The following is an 18,773-nucleotide window of genomic DNA, read 5'->3' on the forward strand; positions in this document are numbered from 1 at the left end:
GATAATTTTTTTGAAAGCGACAAGGACTTGAGTGGATACAATATTAAACATTTTGCAAAACATATAACATTACTAAACAAAATAAATAAAGCGAAATAATTACTGGCTTTTTTTAAACACAATTTACGTTATGAAATTGAACACTACATTATCGACATCATGTTTATTCAAAATTCGTCTTTTTTATCCAGATAGGATATTTTATGGAATCCCTTAAATGAATTCTTATCATAACCGGTACAAAATTCCTTGCAGTGAATGTGGAACTTGTATGTAGAGTTAATACATTTTTAGAAATTAAAAACATCCCTTTGGAATTATATGGCGCTAGTACCTAGCTGCTATAATCTTAATATCCTTTTTATAAAGATATACAGTAGACTCTCGCTAACTTGAACATACGATTACTTGAACAATCCAATAACTTGAACATGCTATTTTCTTCAACTTTTGTATTGTTGATTCTATAAGTTGAACAATTAAAATATTTGAAGCTCTATAACTTGAACAAATAAATTTTTTTTCAACAGCAATTTGAATTTCCTCAATTTAGTAGGTAACTACGTTTGTAATTGCGTTTTGTGTTATTTACATTAATTTATAAAACAAATTGAATTCATACAAAAACGAAGGCTTTTTTTAATGTTCCAGTTAGTTGAACAATCCAATAACTTGAACAAGCCTGGTTTAGTATGTGTTCAAGTTAGCGAGATTTTACTGTACTTGATATAATGTAGGATTAGGTACATATAAAGAGAATGTAGATGACTCTGTTATTTTAATGTGTTGAGACTGGGTTCGGTTTTCTGTTAATTTTTCGTGCAGGATAGGTAACATTTTATCTGAAATCTGAATTATCTGTTTATTATTAGTTTGCTGTGATATACTAACTACATAATAGGTATATTACAAGTTATGCATGTATGTATTCGATTTGGACTTTATAATAAAAATCAAATATGATGATTGATAGTGATAGAAAATGCGATAATTTTTGAAACCAAAAAAAATCATAGTAGAATGAAACTTATTGGAAAAGGAGGTAAATATTATAAAAATTAAAGGAAAAATAAATTACGGTCGAGCCGAGTTCGGGAAGTGGGTGGGTTGAGTTTTTAATGGTAAAAAATGGTATATCTCGATTTTCGGCAAAACTAAAAGTCCTATAGAAAAAAGTTGTATGGCAAAGTTGTAGAATAAAAAGATCTACAACTTTTGTACCGACAATTTTTTCACATCACCTCAAAATTTTTGTGAAAAATTCAAATAACCGAGTTTTTGGTTTTTTATTTTTATCTTTTTCAAAAACAAAAATTTTCTACGAAATTTGGTGAAAACAAATACACTGTAATTTATTTGATTCAAAATATTAATTTTTTCACCTTATTTTGACTTAATACCACAAAAACACCCTAATTTTCAATCGAAAATTCACGTGTCAAAATATCACCTTTTTTCAAAAAGTCGGTGTCTATTTTCTGATGGTGTAAACTTTAAACAAGATTATCTATTTATAAAACCTTTATAAATTGTTTTCATAGTATTCAAGGAAGAACTATTGATATGGACAGAAAATCGTTTTATGACTCAGTACTTTCTGTTTTTGTCATCTGTAAAGTAATAGCCTCACCTTAGAAAACCTAATTTAAATGGACTTAATATTCATGCCAGGAAAATATTAAAGTCCAACAAATCATTTTTTAGAAGGAAACTGTCCCGTTTCTCACAAATTATGGATAAAAATGTGGAAAGAAAGCCAAAGTTTAAAAGACTAAGTTAACAATAGTGTTCAATCGCTTCAAATGTAACGGTAAATGTGTGAAATCAACTAAATTTGACCGTTTATGAATATAGAAAGCTGTATCTAAAGAACAAGACGTCAAATGATGGCATCCAAGCGCCGTGGGATAACTTTTCAGCAGATCTGTTAAAATTTCTTAATTATTCTTTAAATAGTCATATTTCTCATAAATAGTTATTTAGGGGCGTTAGAAGCTTTAAAATTACTTGTTTAAAGCCTAGTACGCAGCTGAAGCGAAACGAAAAATTTTGGAGTCTCCAAAAGTCAATAGCAAACATGTTAACGAAAAAAATACCTTCGATTAAAAAAACTTACTTCGAAGATAATCAAAAAAATTTTCAAGTACTCAAAATATATGCTTAATTTTGGCTAACATACAAAATTCTATCCAAAATCTTAGATCAAATGTATTTTCCAGAGAATTTTGTTTCGGAGCTTAAATTAAGCTCAATAGGTAGGTACTCTGCATACCTAAGTAGCCAACTTGATTTATTTCATTAAGAAGTGTTTTTAGAAACATACATGGGGCATTCCATGAAAAATAGTAACTTTTTATGATTAGAAAAAAGAGTAATAGATGGGATTTATTGCAATGAAAAACTTCTTTAGAGGCAGAAAACTCTTTATAAAGAGTTCAAATCGATCTAAAAACTGTTACGGCACTTAAAATCTATTTCAAACACCAAAAAACATGGAATGATTTCATATAGGTACCTACGTTACAATGGAAAGCTCCACATACAAAATTAAAAAATTACGATTCAAAATATAGTTGGCATAGCATTTGTTGTAATTGTTTTCACACTACATTGTGAATTGGGTTAAATATTTAGCCGAGGTTAAATTTTTGAAAATACATTTTGGAATACAAAAAAAAATGTTCAGCTGTCAAACATTTACCCTGCTCTGGGACCCTGTTAAATTTTTATCTTCGGAGAATAAATTATTTGCAGAAGGATTAATGTAATTTTTTTAATAAATAATCAAAAACTGAAAATAAAGAAATAAAATTGGGAAAGTAATGCAACATTATTAGTGTGTATTAAGGAAAATCAATATTTTTCAATATATTTCACTTTAGCTGTGTTTTATTTTCCTCGTGATCCAGATCATCGTTTTTATTAGCTTTAAAACAAAAGCAGGGTTTTGTTTTGTTATTATTTTCCAAATAAATACAATGATCTGATCTGGATCACAAGGAAAATAAAAAACAGCTCTTATTGATGATGAAAAAAAAAAAATTGTAACTGAATGTAAACGCAAAAATTAAATTCAAAGTTCAACGCTTGGTGGAAGTTTGTAAATTGTAAATATTTATAAATGTTTTAAACACCATTAATTCTTTTGTTTTGCAACTTTTCATCTATTTTCAAAGATGTGCTCCAATTCTCACAGCTAAATAAAGCCCAAAATAAATTCTTTATTCAACAGACAAAGATACAAATGTCAAATACTTATCCTCGGCTAAATATTTAACCAAATTAAAACTAAGAAAAAAAAAATGTCCCGTTTTGGTAAATTGATATTAAAAAAATAAATATATTTTTCTTAATCCAAAAAATAAATTTTTCTATATACTAAATTTTTAATTAATACAATCAAAGATTTTGTTTCAAAAAGTCTGTTGAAATGATTAAGGTTGTCATTTTAAACAAAGTTAGAAGTTAATAACCGTTCTACACTGTGTGAAACTTCAACCTAGTTGAAATAAACGGAAACCATTTTGATTTAACTGTTTTTCGGAATGATTTTGCGTTGAAGACCATCATTTAAAAATGTATTTTTATTCGAAATTGATTAAACGTTGACCATACTACATTTTACATTACGATTGCAGTTGCATGTTTTTATAAAAATCGCAGGGACCGGTTTGGAAAAAATTACCTATATTTTTACAAAATTCTGTTCAACTGCACTAAAAGTACGAAAATAATTCAGGCAAGGTTTGAACTCATAACCTAGCGATGGGGGGCCGAGACGCACTACATACATCGCATCACCACCGCTGCCACTTGATAAGTTCCAACCTTTAACAGGTTTTCCAATTTTCAAATTTACTTCAATCGACTAGCATTTTTACTAACCACACCAGTCTGTTGTTAAGAGTTATTAGAATTAAGAGTTGGTGGTTCCTGCTAACTTTTATCAAAAACGACTTGAACTATTTTTATTAAAAAAAATCTTCGGACTTTTGCTACTTTAAAAATTAAAAAAAATATTTTTTGAACCATTTCACCAGCCACACACAAAAATAAAAAAGTTCTCATCTGGGGGTGCGACTAGCTAAATTATAAGATTTCGAGCTCAAAAAAGATGTTCGTTCGCACTTTTTTTGATTATCTAGAAAAAAACTGACGTGATCGAGTGAAATGAATTTCGGATTGATTCGGATATTTTTTTTTGGTCTGAAACTCTAGTCTCTTGTTCTGAACTAATATGGCTTAAACTAGCTCAACAAATGGGTGAAGCAAAGCAGCTTGCTTTGGTATGGAATGGCCTTTTAAGTTTCCTATGTATAAATATTTTCAACGGCGAAGTTAATTAAAAAAATCAAATGAAATTCAATAAACTGATAAACTCAATGTAATGCCTTACTTTTATGAAACTTGAACTTCTTCATTACCTAATTACTTGAATACCAAACGTTGTATCGGTAACATTGTGCTAATTGCTCATACTATAGATTTATTACATGATATTCATCATAATATGTGTTAGAACGTAATAGAATATGTGTATTTTTAATGAGTTTCATAAGCATCATATTTTCATTTGCATATATAAAATAGAGTTTACCAAAAAAAAAAAAACAACATTTTTCACCCGCGAGATAGACTCGCGCTTTTAACTTCCTTGTTTGAGAGAGAAAAAACTTTCAAGAACTTCTCATCTATATTGACATATAAATCCAGAGCGTAATTTCAATCAACAAGGAGCACTTAAAATCCTTATCTAGGCCCTGCCATAATTCAACATTATTCAAAATGCACAATACTTTTTCTACGCAACAGCGTTCAATATACTTCGTAGCTTCCCTCTGATACCTGCCTCAAAATTTTTCCCAACAAAAACTGCTCATGCGCTTATCTATTCAAAACAAAGCAAATATACACCATCCCGAGGAAAACTTTTTGTTGGAAGGAGAAATAAAATGCATCGCATAGAAATGTTTGGAAAAGGACGAAGCTATAGAATTTCAGTTCAAAAATGGGGAACTTTATTTTCGAAAAATTGGGGAAATCTGTGTTAGCGAAACAACTCTATGACCATTCCGCTTTCTTTCATTTAGCATCCACAAAATACCTATCCCGCTATGAAAAACCTTTTCACACAAAGGAGCTTCTTCTTCAAACAAAAAAAAAACTGATAACGAACGCTTGCTAGTACTACATCCTTATCATCGAATGTGTGTATCCTACGCTCATTATGTATTCCACCGAATATCCTTCCATCTAACGCCTCCTGAACATCATCAGCATCTATACACCGCACTTATCACCCACAACTCCACCCCACCCCACCACCCACTATATAGCCCATTTTCGCTCACCAAATAATAGTGTAGAGAATTTTCCTGTTTGAAAACTGGGATAAAGTTTTCCAGTTCGTCGTCCTTTTCTGGAGTTTTGCAACTTTTTTTTTCATGTTTTCTTTTTTCTCATTGATTCCTCTGGGGGCAAAGTGAAAATGGTTGAAAAAAAAACAGAAAAAATGGGAGGAAGAATGAGAAATCACAAATAAACTTTTTTTTCAGATTCGCTGAGCTTCTCCGGACGAAGATGAAAAAACAACAACAACAACATCGATGGTAGAAAAGATATCAAGCTAAAAAGTATAAACAGGTACATGGAAGGTATACGTTATCCTTAACAGTTGTATACACTTGACGATTTATATAAATATGAAGGAATATTTTATTTTAGTTTAGTTTTTTTTTTGCATAGGTACCTTTATTGTCAAGTCTTGTCTTGGTGTAGGTAAAGAATTTTTGTTTGACTAATTGAAGTCAGGCGAAATTCTTGTTGTTGTTGTTGGAAAGTGGGTGGGGTGGCAATGATGCTCTTTAACTTTTTATATTCCTTTCGATGAGGATCAAAGAAACGTTCTTAAACGAATCGGGAGCAAGGATGCCTATAAGAGGACCTTATGAGGATTTACTTTGTTCATTGAATTCTTTCTCTGTCGTATATATTTTATATTTACTTGGATTGCTTGTGGCACATTTACTAGACATCGACGAAAATTCCCAGTAGGCATAACAAACAAAAAAAAAAAAAATAAAGAGACAAATGCAATTTTTGTATTTTTTACTTGACCGAGTATATACAAAGTTATGGTATATATAAATGGTGTTAATCATACAAAACGACCACAAAAAAGGATTCAACTGACCCACACAATTTGTATGGCACTTTTGAGAAACATTGAATTTCTCTAGGTAATAGATATGAATATAATGTTGGTAACGAGTGAATTTATTTTTTATGATATGATAACCTACGGTGTTTCAAGTCTTTTACATCCAAAGTTGAATAAAAGTACCTATATATCATTTCTGTGTTGATTTAAAATTCGTATGAATGTTATATAGGACAAACCTAGAGTCAGTTACTCAGTTGGAGTGCCGTAGGTACTACCTAAGGCTAAATTTTGGCTATTGGTCAATTTTCACTTTGAAATGTGAGGTAAGATCAAGTGTAAAAATTTAACTTGTCAGAATTTCTATAAAGTGTCTCATTAAAGACTTTTAAACTAAAACAGATTGGACTAAAAGTCGCTTTCTTATGGGCGTTACCATCGTTACAGTTGTGACAATTAGGATAATACAGATATATATGAAAAACGTTTAATTTGGGATAGAAAGCAAAAGAGTTTTTATAAAAAAAAAAATTAGATGAAAGGGTGTTTTTTTTTCGAAGAGACAGTAAAATCTGTAATTGGTCCCAAAAAGCCAATGATTCGTGTAAAACGTCTAAGAACTTAAGTATAAACGTTTAATTTGTCATCAAAACCAAAAATAAAATGAATCATTAGCTTGTTGGGACAAATTGCAGATTTTACTGTCTTTTCGAAAAAAAACACCCTTTCACCTAATTTTTTTTTTATAAAAACTTTTTATTCTTGCTTTCTATCCCAAATTCAACGTTTTCACCAAATTTCATTAGGGTGATCCATCATTTTTGTTTTCACTAAAAAAAAACACCCTGTTAACCATGAAATTTTTATAGACACTTTAAAATAAAATATTTGTATAGACTTTTTGGGTTCTTGGTTTATGTTATAAATGAAACCTTTTTACCAATTTTCATTGGTATAACAATTTTTTCCCAGTTTTTGTGGTACTAATTCCGAATTTCATCATTTCTTGAAAAATAAAAACACCCTTTCACTTAAGATAATCTTGAACTTTTTATAGATTCTTAATTCTTATACCAACCAAAACTTTTTCACCAAGTTTTAAAAATTAATAAAATTTAAGTTAGCTGTTATGATACCTTTCTCACACACAACTTAACCTTTCAAAAAAACAAGCTTTTACCAAAAATAATTTTAAGAACTTTATGAATCCTTTGTCCCTGCTTTATCTTAAACCTTCATCCCGAATTTCACCAGTGTAGCATGTTTTTCACATGGGTTTTGGTTGGTTATATTTTACCTGTTGAAGTCAAAAAACAAGCAACCTTGTTTTTAATCGGCAATAACTTTTCTTAGAGCAGTCGTATTGACTTTATTTTTATGTCATTAGATTCAGCAACAAAAAAAAACCTTGAAAACATGTGTCATATGATGATATTCAACAAACAATTTTTTTCAGTATATTTTTGACCTTCACCCCCTCCCTCTTGTCCGCGAAAAAACACCCTTCCACCCAACTTTTTTTATAGACTTTTTTTGTACTTGGTTCTTATCCCAAAAGCAAACTTTTTGACAAGTTTCATGACAATTTTTTTTTTTATAAATGCCTATTTTACCTGTACTATAACTTCGAAACATGGTAGTTTATCAAAAAAATTACTAAGAGCTTTTTTGTAGAGCGTTCAATTTTATACAAGAAGAATAACAAATTTTTACAATTCAATTTACCGAAACAGTGAACTGAATTGTAAAAATTTGTAATTCTTCTAAAATACACAGGAACCAAAAACTAAGTCAAATAAAAAATTTGGCAGATACATAAGTGTCAAGTTATTTTCCTTTTGCTCTCTAATAACATAAACATTATTTCAAATACCTTTCGTTCTGATTTTTGATGAATTAGGGTCAATGTGGGTAAATGTAAACAATTTCATGTCTTTTTTTTCTTTCGACTTTAGATTTTTTTATGTTTTCACGGAACAACTTGAATGGTATCTTCAAATGCAAATATGAAATGATGGCAATTCTTCTTTATAAATATAAACAAATATTTCCCAAATTGTTTACATTACTGTCAAATATGGCATGTTTACAAATACCCCACCATGTTTGTGTTTTTTTGCAAATTCGGGGTAAATGTAAACGGTGGTATAAAATTTAGAATTTCCTCTTTATCATATGGATAACAACTTGAAAAACGTTCAAGAAGGTATTTGACAAAAACTTTTTCAAATTCCAATAAAAGTTTTTGTTTTCTTCCTTTGATTCTTTATATAGGCGCCCAATATGCATCCTGAGCAGCTCTGAACGTAATATTTTTTGTTTTTTTACGTCAAAGGCCGATTTTGCAACATCATCCACTGAAAATGATGGTGTTGGCTACTTTAAAATGTGACTCCGCGGCACTTTAGCAGTAGTAATTGACTTAAAATATGTTATTTTTATTAAAACCAATAATTTCACCAAAAATGTATGTTTATATTTACCCCCAGAATACGTTGTTTACATTTACCCATTATGAAAAATATTCTGGGGTAAATGTAAACACATGCAAATCGACATAAATGTCCTGTATTTTAAAATTTGCTTGTATCACATAGAATCTACATCAAAATTAAAAACAAAAAAATATTTGCAAATTATACTGACTTTATTGAATCTGCAAAAATATTTAATTTTTCTGAAAGACTAACGACTTGTTTGGCACTTTAAAAAATTATCTTTCACGGAAAATACGCTCGTCGAATGAATTCTCTCTTGACAGCAATGAGCTTGACGTATAAGTTAAAAGATACATGCGTCCGCGATTTGTACTTATGTATGCATCAAATAGATTTAACTGAAGCTTGTTATGAGCCATGTTTTCATTTACCCCTGTTTACATTTACCCACATTGACCCTATGTCTCAAACATCGAATTTCACGGTTTTGACTTTTAAACGTCCATATCTCGTGTAGCAGATTTTTTACATTTTTGGTTTTTATGTGTGACTTATATAATTTAACAATATCTATCAGTTCCAGTATCAATCTTTTTTCTACCACTTTTTTTTAAGGAAATAGCTTTTTGACCTTTTTCTAAATTTACCTCAGTTTCCCCTTCTAAAATGTCAAATTTCTAAAAATCCTGAATATTCAAATTTTTAAATTTAATTTTCTCTGACATAATTTTTTTTTACACCTCTAACACTTACCATATAAGCAGGTTGGCGTTGTCGAAAAAACTCAAAAAATGAACTTTAAAACGTGGCAACCCTATGATGCCTTGACAGGATATCGCTAGGCAACCCATGTGCAATTTATTTCCTTAGACACTACCTTTCAGAAAATATAACTCTCAACTGGTATAACGATGAGGTTAGGTCGTCCTATGGCGGGATCTTAGACTATATGGAGTTAGAACAATTTTGATTCTCGTTATGTGTTTGTTATATCATTTCCTTTAGGTAAAATATATACCTATACATTGGAAAAAAAGGAAAGAAAGAGTAAATATACACCCCAGTGAACAAGAACATATGTAGGGTAAATTAGGGCATTATGGCATACCTAAGCACAAACTCAAATAACTTTAATACGGACAACAATTTTTATTTCAATCATTTTTTTTAATTAAATTTCATAAAAACGTAACATAAATAAATTATTTCAGAATAAAAATTCAAGCTTTTTAACAAAAAATAAATTAAATTAAAAATAGTCCAAAAAAAACCATATTGCCCTATGTACGAACCCCATTTACTTCGAAGCCCTTTACTTTTTTTTACGTATATTCGGCATTTCTGAAATATGATTGTAAAAAACTTTCATAAAATTAACGTTAAATTGAGGTTAATTTGAAATTTAAAAAAATGCAGACACATTATGTAAGTTACTTTTGAAATTAGTTTTACATAAGGGCATTATGGCGCAGTCGGCTATAATGTAGCGCCATAAATTGCATTTGCGCCATATTGCAAAATATACACATATTCACAAAACACCAAAAACCAAACAATTCTTACTTCATTTAAAATATTACAAGTTATATAACCAAACCAAAACTGTACTTTGCATTCCACTCTTCACAACAAACACGTGCACTGTATAGTTACCGAGATACACACAAACAAAAACAAAGCGATATTATATTGGAACCCAGAACCCATATTTTTTTTGTTTTCTTTTTTGTTGGACACAAAAATAATAGCACTGACCTGCGATTTTCACAAGGCTAGTGTTCAACGAAGACCAAAGTTTCTACATTGGTTTTATTTAAATGCGAGTATTGGAAGTATGGTAGTTGAAAGTTGCGCCATAATGCCCGGTGCACCATAATGCCCGAAGTTACCCTATGTTGTTTATATCTACCTAAAATGCTCAGCTTCTCATTGTTTTATATCTTCTAGTTTAAAAATAACCCTTTCAAATCGATTAATAATGTCTTTTGAATATTCTTAATTCAAAAATGTTTGAAATTTTTATATAAAAAACTATTCGTTTAGAAACGGTTCACACGATTTTTAAAAAAGTTTTTTTTTCAAATTTTTTCGGTTTACAAAAAATTGAATTTCTTTGGAGTGATCAAAACCATTTTAAAAAGATTTAATGACTATGTAAGTAAAATGCTAGAGCAGTTGTAGTAACTTACCAAGTCAAAAGCAGACTATTTTTGAAGTAAGTAACTTACTAAATCGTTTAAAATTTTGCACCATTCCATTTTTTTTTTAAATTTCCTATGCAGTTGAAAAAACCACTCTTTTATACATTTTTAAATGAAATGACATTCAAAGTAATTTACTTGAAATAAAATCAGATGCTGTGAAACAAACTACAGATTTTCAATAATGTTTAGTTATAGCCGTGTTTTCGTTATAAAGGCTAGTGCGCTGCTTATGCAAAACGAAACATTTTCAAGTCTCCAAAGTCGACAACGAAAATGCTAACGAAAAAAAATGATCGAGTATTTTGTCAAAGTCAAAATAAAAAAATTTAAAATTAATTTAAAATCAAGAAAAATCAACAGAAAATAGTTTTTAAAGCAAGAAATAAATGAATTAAAAGTGAAAAAAAACCGTGAACACTGCTCTTGGAGTCAAGAAAAATGCACAGGACAGTAAAAATTAAGTGACAAATGTGTGAAAACTCTCCAATTTTCGCTAGAGCTACAGCTTTTTGCTTTTTTCAGTTACAAAATTGTAAATGGATACAGAACATTGTTCTCCACTGATAACTATGAAATTTTGTTAAATGTCTCTGAGCAATTAAGCGTGAATTTCAATTAAAAAAATTGCAGTTTGACTAAAGTGACTACCAATTATAATGATAAACGAAACATTTTCTTCAGAAACGAATTCGAATAGAACACCCTCTAATTAGTGTAACTGCATTATTATCTCATTTTTGAGTGCCATAGATAAAGAAATAAAACACATTTTTATTTAGTTTTTGATTGTTTCTATTTTGGAATTTATTTTATTTATTGTTTAGTGATTTTTTTTTTGTTTTCATAAATATTTTCATCAAATACCTACATTATACATTGTGTAGAATTAAAATTATTCTACATTGTCCAAAAATTGTTAGTTTTAATTAAAAAACTTATAGTATTGCTTTGGAAAAAAATCTAAATTACTAAATCGATTTTAAACAATTCGTTATTATACATTTTATTTTTATTAATTAAATTCATTAATTTGCATAATTTATTCATTGTTACAGTTGTGTTTTTTTTTTTTTTTTTTAATACCAAGAAACTAATTCTGTAATATATAATATATAATTAATAATAAAGTTTATTATATTTCAATTTTTTTCTTTAAATTAGTTATATTATAATATAAAATACCTTTGTGTAATAACAAGTTAAATAAATAAAATATTTCACTGTAAAACTTATTAGCTATTAGAATTTATATTGTAATTTTTTTTCTTTAATTTTCTTATTAAAATTGATTACTCTTAAAATGTTTAAATAAATTTATTTGATTTTTATTTGTGGTAATTATAAATGTTTGAATTAAGTTTAAAATAACGTGAAATCTATAGAATTGTATTTTTTTAGTTTTTAAATAAATAAATTTTCTTAATATTTGGCAACTTTTGTTTTATCTATTTTTTTCTTTTCATTTCGATTGTATCACTGTTGAAACGTGTTTAATTTTTTCCATTAAAATTTTTAGTTATTTTTTTTGTTGATAAAATGACAATTTATTGATATAATTTTTTTATATATATTTTTTTTTGTTTCGCTTTGGTTATGAATTTTTATAATATACGTTTATAATCGAGTTTACAATTTTTTATATATGTAAAAGAAAAATGTTTATTTAGTTTTGCTGTTAAATGCAATTTTGCGAATTACAGTTGACAAATTTTAAATTTTAATTTTTATATGTATCTCAAAATTATCACAAATTAAATTTTAACATAATTACATTCAATTGAAAGACAAACAAATACCTACGGCAAGCAGAGAAAAATGTTTAAACAATTTTTTTTTTAAATTTTACGATTCTTATAACAGCCTTAAAGGAAACAAATATAAAATGTAATAATTTATTAATTGGTTATGGCAATGATGACTGATGAGATTAATTAGTTTAAGGGATGAGAAAAACGTTTTGATTGTTTTATTTTTTTTTTTTTTGTAAACACGTACTTTTAATTTTTTATTTATTAATACTCAAATTATTATGAGAGCTTTTTCAGTCTATGCAAGATTTTGATTTATTTGGAATGGAAGTTTTTGAAGATTTGACGTATTGTTTTGGAGTATATTTTGAATTTCAATAGAAAAAGGAGATCTTAAATATTCTCAACGATTTTCTAACTGCTTCTACGATTTCAATTTTTACCAAATTATGATTATCAGAAATGTATGCGATTTTTGAAACGAAAATGAAAGCCACTGTATGAATTAAAAATTGAATGCCACTGAAATTTATTACCGTTGTTTGCAAAAAATTAAAGAATTACTAACCTTAATACAGTTAAGGTAAGATGTTAAACTTCAAATTTAAGAAAGTTGTATGATTTAAAAGTTACGATTGAGAAAGATCATGCAACTTAATGAACGAAGACTTAACCTTAATTTACCGTTACCAACAAATATGTTATATCTTATTAGTTTCAAATGAGATATAATAATCCATGTGAATGAGAAACTGGCAATAGTAGACCGTCTAAACGTTCCTAAAACTGCAATGTGAGTGCGGAAAAGCTTCTGTTTGTTGTTCAAATTCTCCCCAAAAATAAGATAAGATTAACTATGCAGTAAAACCTAGCTTTAAACTTACAATTGGATTTGTATGGCTTTTGGGCATGCCCAAAATGTAACCCATCAGCTACATCACAGAGGAAAGTGCTCCAAAGTATATTAAATTAGTGATTCAATTTATTATTTTTTTATCAATTTCCTACTTCAGATTCAATTATTTTAAATAAATATTGATTAATATCTACTTAGTCATAGTTTGAAAGTCGTAACATTACCAGTCAATATAGACTTGAACGATTTTGATGAGAGATATCAGAAGGCGATAGTAATTAATTTATAACTACTATTAACTGTTTTATTACACTTGTTAATCTCAATTTTTTTTTAAATACCTAAATTAAAAACAATTTGTTACTGAAAACAATAATAATCTTAAGAGTTGTTGAGTACCAAAAAAAAAGTTCGCTGCTGAGCTCTTTTATTTCGAGTAAAGCTGGCTGGGGCATTTACTGGCGGTTTATCCATGTACTTCTATAGTTGACATCATTAGATATTTAATGTAATAAGTGAAAACATACGAAATAATAAAGTTTCAGTCATTAAAACAGTCAGCATTATTGTGAGTTTCACGTGAACAAGATTCCAACCGAAAAAATTGAATTTCACTTTTTACCTATTGTGAGTTCCGGGCGGAAAGTTGTTCACGTTCGGACATCTCCTTGTATTTTCAACTTTTTTTTTCAGGTAGTTTGCAAGATATTCAACATTGCTTCACTAACTAAAATTTTGGTGCTGAACAAGAAACTAGTTTAGCGGAAAATGTAAATATCCTTCAAGTGAAACTCATGATAGCTTTTAAATTTCCGGGCGAACAAAAATATTCACTGTGGAAAACATTCCACGTGAAACTCACAATAGGGCTGAGTAGGTATTAGTTTCGTCGTTTATCCCATTTACTATATCGTACCACTGTGCAAGGTAGGCAACACAGACATATCAGACAGAAAAATCTGCAAATACCCCTGAATACAAAAGATTCAAGCTGTGCCAGTTCAAACTATAAGCAGCAGCTGTCTTAAAAAGAGCACCGCTCACAGCACCCATCCACAGAAAAAAGTACGAACTTAACCTAAATTATGGAATACGAGAAATATCACACTCTATTTACGGAATCTGGCCAACTTACCGAAACCTATATTTTTATTAAAATCATTCTGCGCTCAGTGCTTGACAAAAACCTAAGAACAAAAAAAAAGCGGATATCATTTATAGTAGAGTAACTAAAGCAAATTATTAGGGAACCCGGCCGAACAGCTCTCATTTTGACGATTTTTTTTTTCAAATGTAGGTAATTAAAAATACTTTAAAGTCTATAGATTAAAAATTGCCGGTGTTGCCGTATTGTTTTTTAAAATTAAAATTAATTTTTTTTTAACAAAACCATTTTTTTTGCTTAAATTTCATAAAACAAATGATAGCAAAAGAGATTCTCTAGGTAATTTAAGGAAAATATATAAAAGGCAGTAAGGGACAATCTTCCATCGTTTAAGCGATAAATGCAATTTTCTAACATTCTGACCTCAAACACAAAAAAAATATTTTGAAAACAACGGCAACACCTACAATATTTTAAAATACATTTTTAAAAAGCCAGAAACTCATTCTTATCTCTAAAATTTAAATCCACTAAATTTAATCAAGACTTTTTGAAAAAAATGGTCCTCAAACTCAGAATTTAAAAAAAAAAATGTTATTAGAAAAATTTAAAATGACTTTTTTCCAAACTTTTTCTAATAAAATATGAATTTATTTAAAAAAAAATTTTGGCCATAAATATTATCAGTTGAATTTCGAAGCAAAAAAGGTAAAATGTATCACACTTTTGAAAAAAAAAATGAAAAATTACTTCAATTTCAATGGTTTTTTTTATTAAAACTGAATTTTTGCATTGAAATAATTAATTTTCTCAAAGACTGTGGTAAATAGGAACTTTAAATTTTTGCTATTTAACTTTCAACAGTAAGGGTTATTAAATGAATAAAAAATAATTTTATGTTTAGATGTTGAAGTTAAAAAAAAAAAATAAGTTACTTTTTTTTCAAAACTTTTATTAAAAAAAGTTCTTCGAAAATGAAATACTTTTTAATTTTTTTCATAAACCGTAATACATATTGACATTTCCTTTTATAATTTGAAATCATAATAAATGCGGCCAAAAAAATTTGAAAATAAATGCATTTTATATTACGACCAAGTTTAAAAAACGACATGTTTAAATTTTTTCAATAATTTTTTTTTCAAAAATCTGAGTTCAGTTACCATTGTTTCAAAAGCCGTTCATTCAATTAACTTTATTTTAATTTTACATGTATGACTAAGCTTCTAGCTTTTAAAAAATGTATATTTGAATATTGTAGGTGTTGCCGTTGTGTTCAAATATTTTTTTTTGTGTTTGAAGTCAAATAATAGGAAATTGCATCTATCGCTTGACCTATCGAAGATTGTCCCTCTCTCCCATGTATTTTTTTTCCTTGAATTTCCTAGACAATCTTTTGGCATCAATTAATTTATGAAATTTAAGAAAAATTTTTGAAAAAAAATTGTTTTTGTTCACAAAAATCTTCAATTAAATTTAAAAAATCAAAACGGCAACACCGGCAATTTTTTATCTATAGACTTTAAAGTATTTTTAATTACCGACGTTTGAAAAAAAAGATCATCAAAATCTAAGCTGTTCGGCCGGGTTCCCTAATATTGCCAATTTTTGAGCTTTAGTTACTCCACTATTAAGTTATTTCTCATATTCAGTTTCGTATTGAGCACCGCAAAAAACACAAAGTAAATCATTAAAACCATTGGACTGTATTGCTAGTTTAAATTTTAGTTTTTAGCTAATCTTGTTTGTCCCAAAATTTGAGAAAAAGTCAATAATTGCTTTCCATTTTAGGTAACAAAAAAAAAAGTAAAAATATTTTAAATAACGGAAATTTTCTTGAACATAAAAACTTTTTCGCATCCATAACATATCTAATATGAAGGAAAATCAAGAATCGCTGCAAGCCAAAAATTAGATTTAGTTATTTTTCTCGGCCCTCGCTGGTGTTTCAGTGCATCAATCAAAAGTTAAGAAAAATAGAAAAAATACTGTTAGTAATGATGAAAATATGTAAGGTCTCAAGACACAAATTGATAGAAATACTGCTCAATACTTAATAATTTAGGTTTTTGATTTTAGTTACTTGAAAATTTGTTAAAGGATGTTCAGGACCTTGAAGAAAAGAAAGTGTGTTCCTATGTATTTACAAACTATTAGAAGCTTGAATGCAAGTTTAACCTTAAATTAATGTTTTAAGAACCTCAAATCAAATCTCCAAAAACTCTTACATTCCAAAATTATCAATTTAAAAAAAAAAGAAAAAATGTTCCTACAGCTCCAGAGTATTCTACTTTTAATTGGAAAATGTCAAAACCTCTATCTACGTTTAAATATTTCGAAAAAAAAGGTTCTTGTATTTCTTTTTGGTTGTTTTTCTTTTGTTTAATAGTGTATGTTTATTTTTTGTTTTTTTTTTTTGTTTTGTATAATATAATTAGACTTTTACAATATACAAAAATAGTATGCAAGTTTGTGTATATTTTTTATTTGTTTATAATAACCTCATTTGTGGCTTTTGTTTGGTGGGTATAAGTTGAGTATTTTTTTTTTTTTTTTTATTTACTTTTTTGATCCAAAAAAATGTTTCTATAAAACAGAGAGATGATGAAAACTTATCAGTGCGAGTGTGTCTCCTTTTTAGATAAAATGCGAAATATTTTCGATTTCTAGAGCTCTACTACAATATTGTTATAATGTCGAGGTGTAGGCTTTTTTTTGTGTATTTACAAAATAATTTCATATTTTATTTGTGTTACATTTTTTGTTTTATTTTTCTAATTTATTTATAGGGACAATGTTTTGAGGATATGTTTTCATCTCTAAAAATTACTATTTTCATTTTAATTGTTTATTGTTTTTTTTTTTTGTTTTGTTTTGTTTGATCTAAAAATTGGTCATTATTAATTGATTTCATTTTTTTTTTGTCATAGGGGGGACTGGTTTAATTATTATTTTTGTTTAAATTAATTAATTAAATTTAAAAACAAATTTCAAATCCATATAATTAATTATAATAATAACTTAATTCTAACTAAAAGATCTGTTTTTTTATAATATAAATTTTAAAATCTCAAAAAACATAGAACCTAACATTTTTTCCTTATATAACTTAGTTGGCATCCGAAATAACGAAAACAGGATACCGATCCGCTTGCTCGCTAATACGCGTCCTCGTCGACGAACACAATTCTTCACGATAATCTAAATCAGAGTAACAATAACAGCGCCCCCTGGCACATTCTCACATATAAGTAGGTTTTAGTTTGTACGCCCTCTTCCAGATTTCACATAGACAAACGGTGCTATGAAAGCGATAGAAGATCGCCAAAGGCATCGATACATGTGTGATTATCGTCCATGCCCACAGACCGTAGAAATTCAATTGAATAGGGTGCGATTCGGCACGCGATTTTTCCAGCGTACTAATTGCCCACATTGCCAGATTTACCACAAGCATGAAAGTGACAATTTCACGGCCAGGTTTCTTTCGAATGTGTTCGGGACTGACGGCTTGACGACGACTTGCGTCCAAAATGAACATCGTTTGGCATGCTGTTTGAACGATCGACGCTAGAGCGTTGATCAGCACAAGGATTGTGTCACGACGAAGGGTGAAATGTCCGGCAATGACGGTAAAGATGTTGTAGAGGAAAGATCCGGTCTGTGCACCGACTAGCAAAATATCGTCCAATTGGAAACTTCGAGCTGCATCGTATTGTAAATGTCTAATCTGGATCATTCCGACGAGAGTTGCGATCGTTGCTGTTCCGTAGATGAGAAGTTCACAGATTGTCACTTCTGTGACTGCTAAGCTGACAAAATCTGGTCGGGAAATGAGGACAAAGAATAGGATCAGTGAGATGATTGTCAGGACGAGGATTAGAATTCCCACAAAAAGACCTTTATGAGCACGAGCACAATCGACAGAGTAATGATGTGGGGATCGTTTGCAGGGCGAATTTACTGCTTCAATGCGTTGAATCGGAGGGGCTTGTGGTCGAGATATGCTGCGCCACATGACGTACAAAATGGCGGCACATATAAGTGAGTATTCGATTGTGCAAGGGAAGAGGAAGGGTGAGGCATCTTGGACCAATGTTCCTATAATATTTGTACGACGGCACTCGAAAATTTGATAGGGTCCCTTGAGACCACGGGGTACACGAACATGTGCCATTGCGTCTATATTGTGTTGAGCTCGATGTCCTTAAAGTTTGAAAAGAAAGTTTTAAGTTAAAATTGCATCTTTTTGATAGATTTTA

At 29.0% G+C, this 18,773-nt stretch overlaps 1 protein-coding gene across 1 annotated transcript in view; it reads right to left on the reverse strand.

The window, feature by feature from the left end:
• Window positions 1–15,884: 15,884 nt before the first annotated feature.
• Window positions 15,885–18,773, reverse strand: part of LOC129912353 (proton channel OtopLc) — a 144,788-nt gene continuing 141,899 nt past the window's right edge. The window contains exon 8 of the mRNA XM_055990574.1: window positions 15,885–18,717. Coding sequence (XP_055846549.1) covers window positions 17,753–18,717 — 965 coding nt within the window. The 3' untranslated portion in view covers window positions 15,885–17,752. The remainder of the gene's footprint in view (window positions 18,718–18,773) is intronic.

This window comes from Episyrphus balteatus, chromosome 2 (genome assembly GCF_945859705.1).
Source record: "Episyrphus balteatus chromosome 2, idEpiBalt1.1, whole genome shotgun sequence".
NCBI lineage: Eukaryota > Metazoa > Arthropoda > Insecta > Diptera > Syrphidae > Episyrphus > Episyrphus balteatus.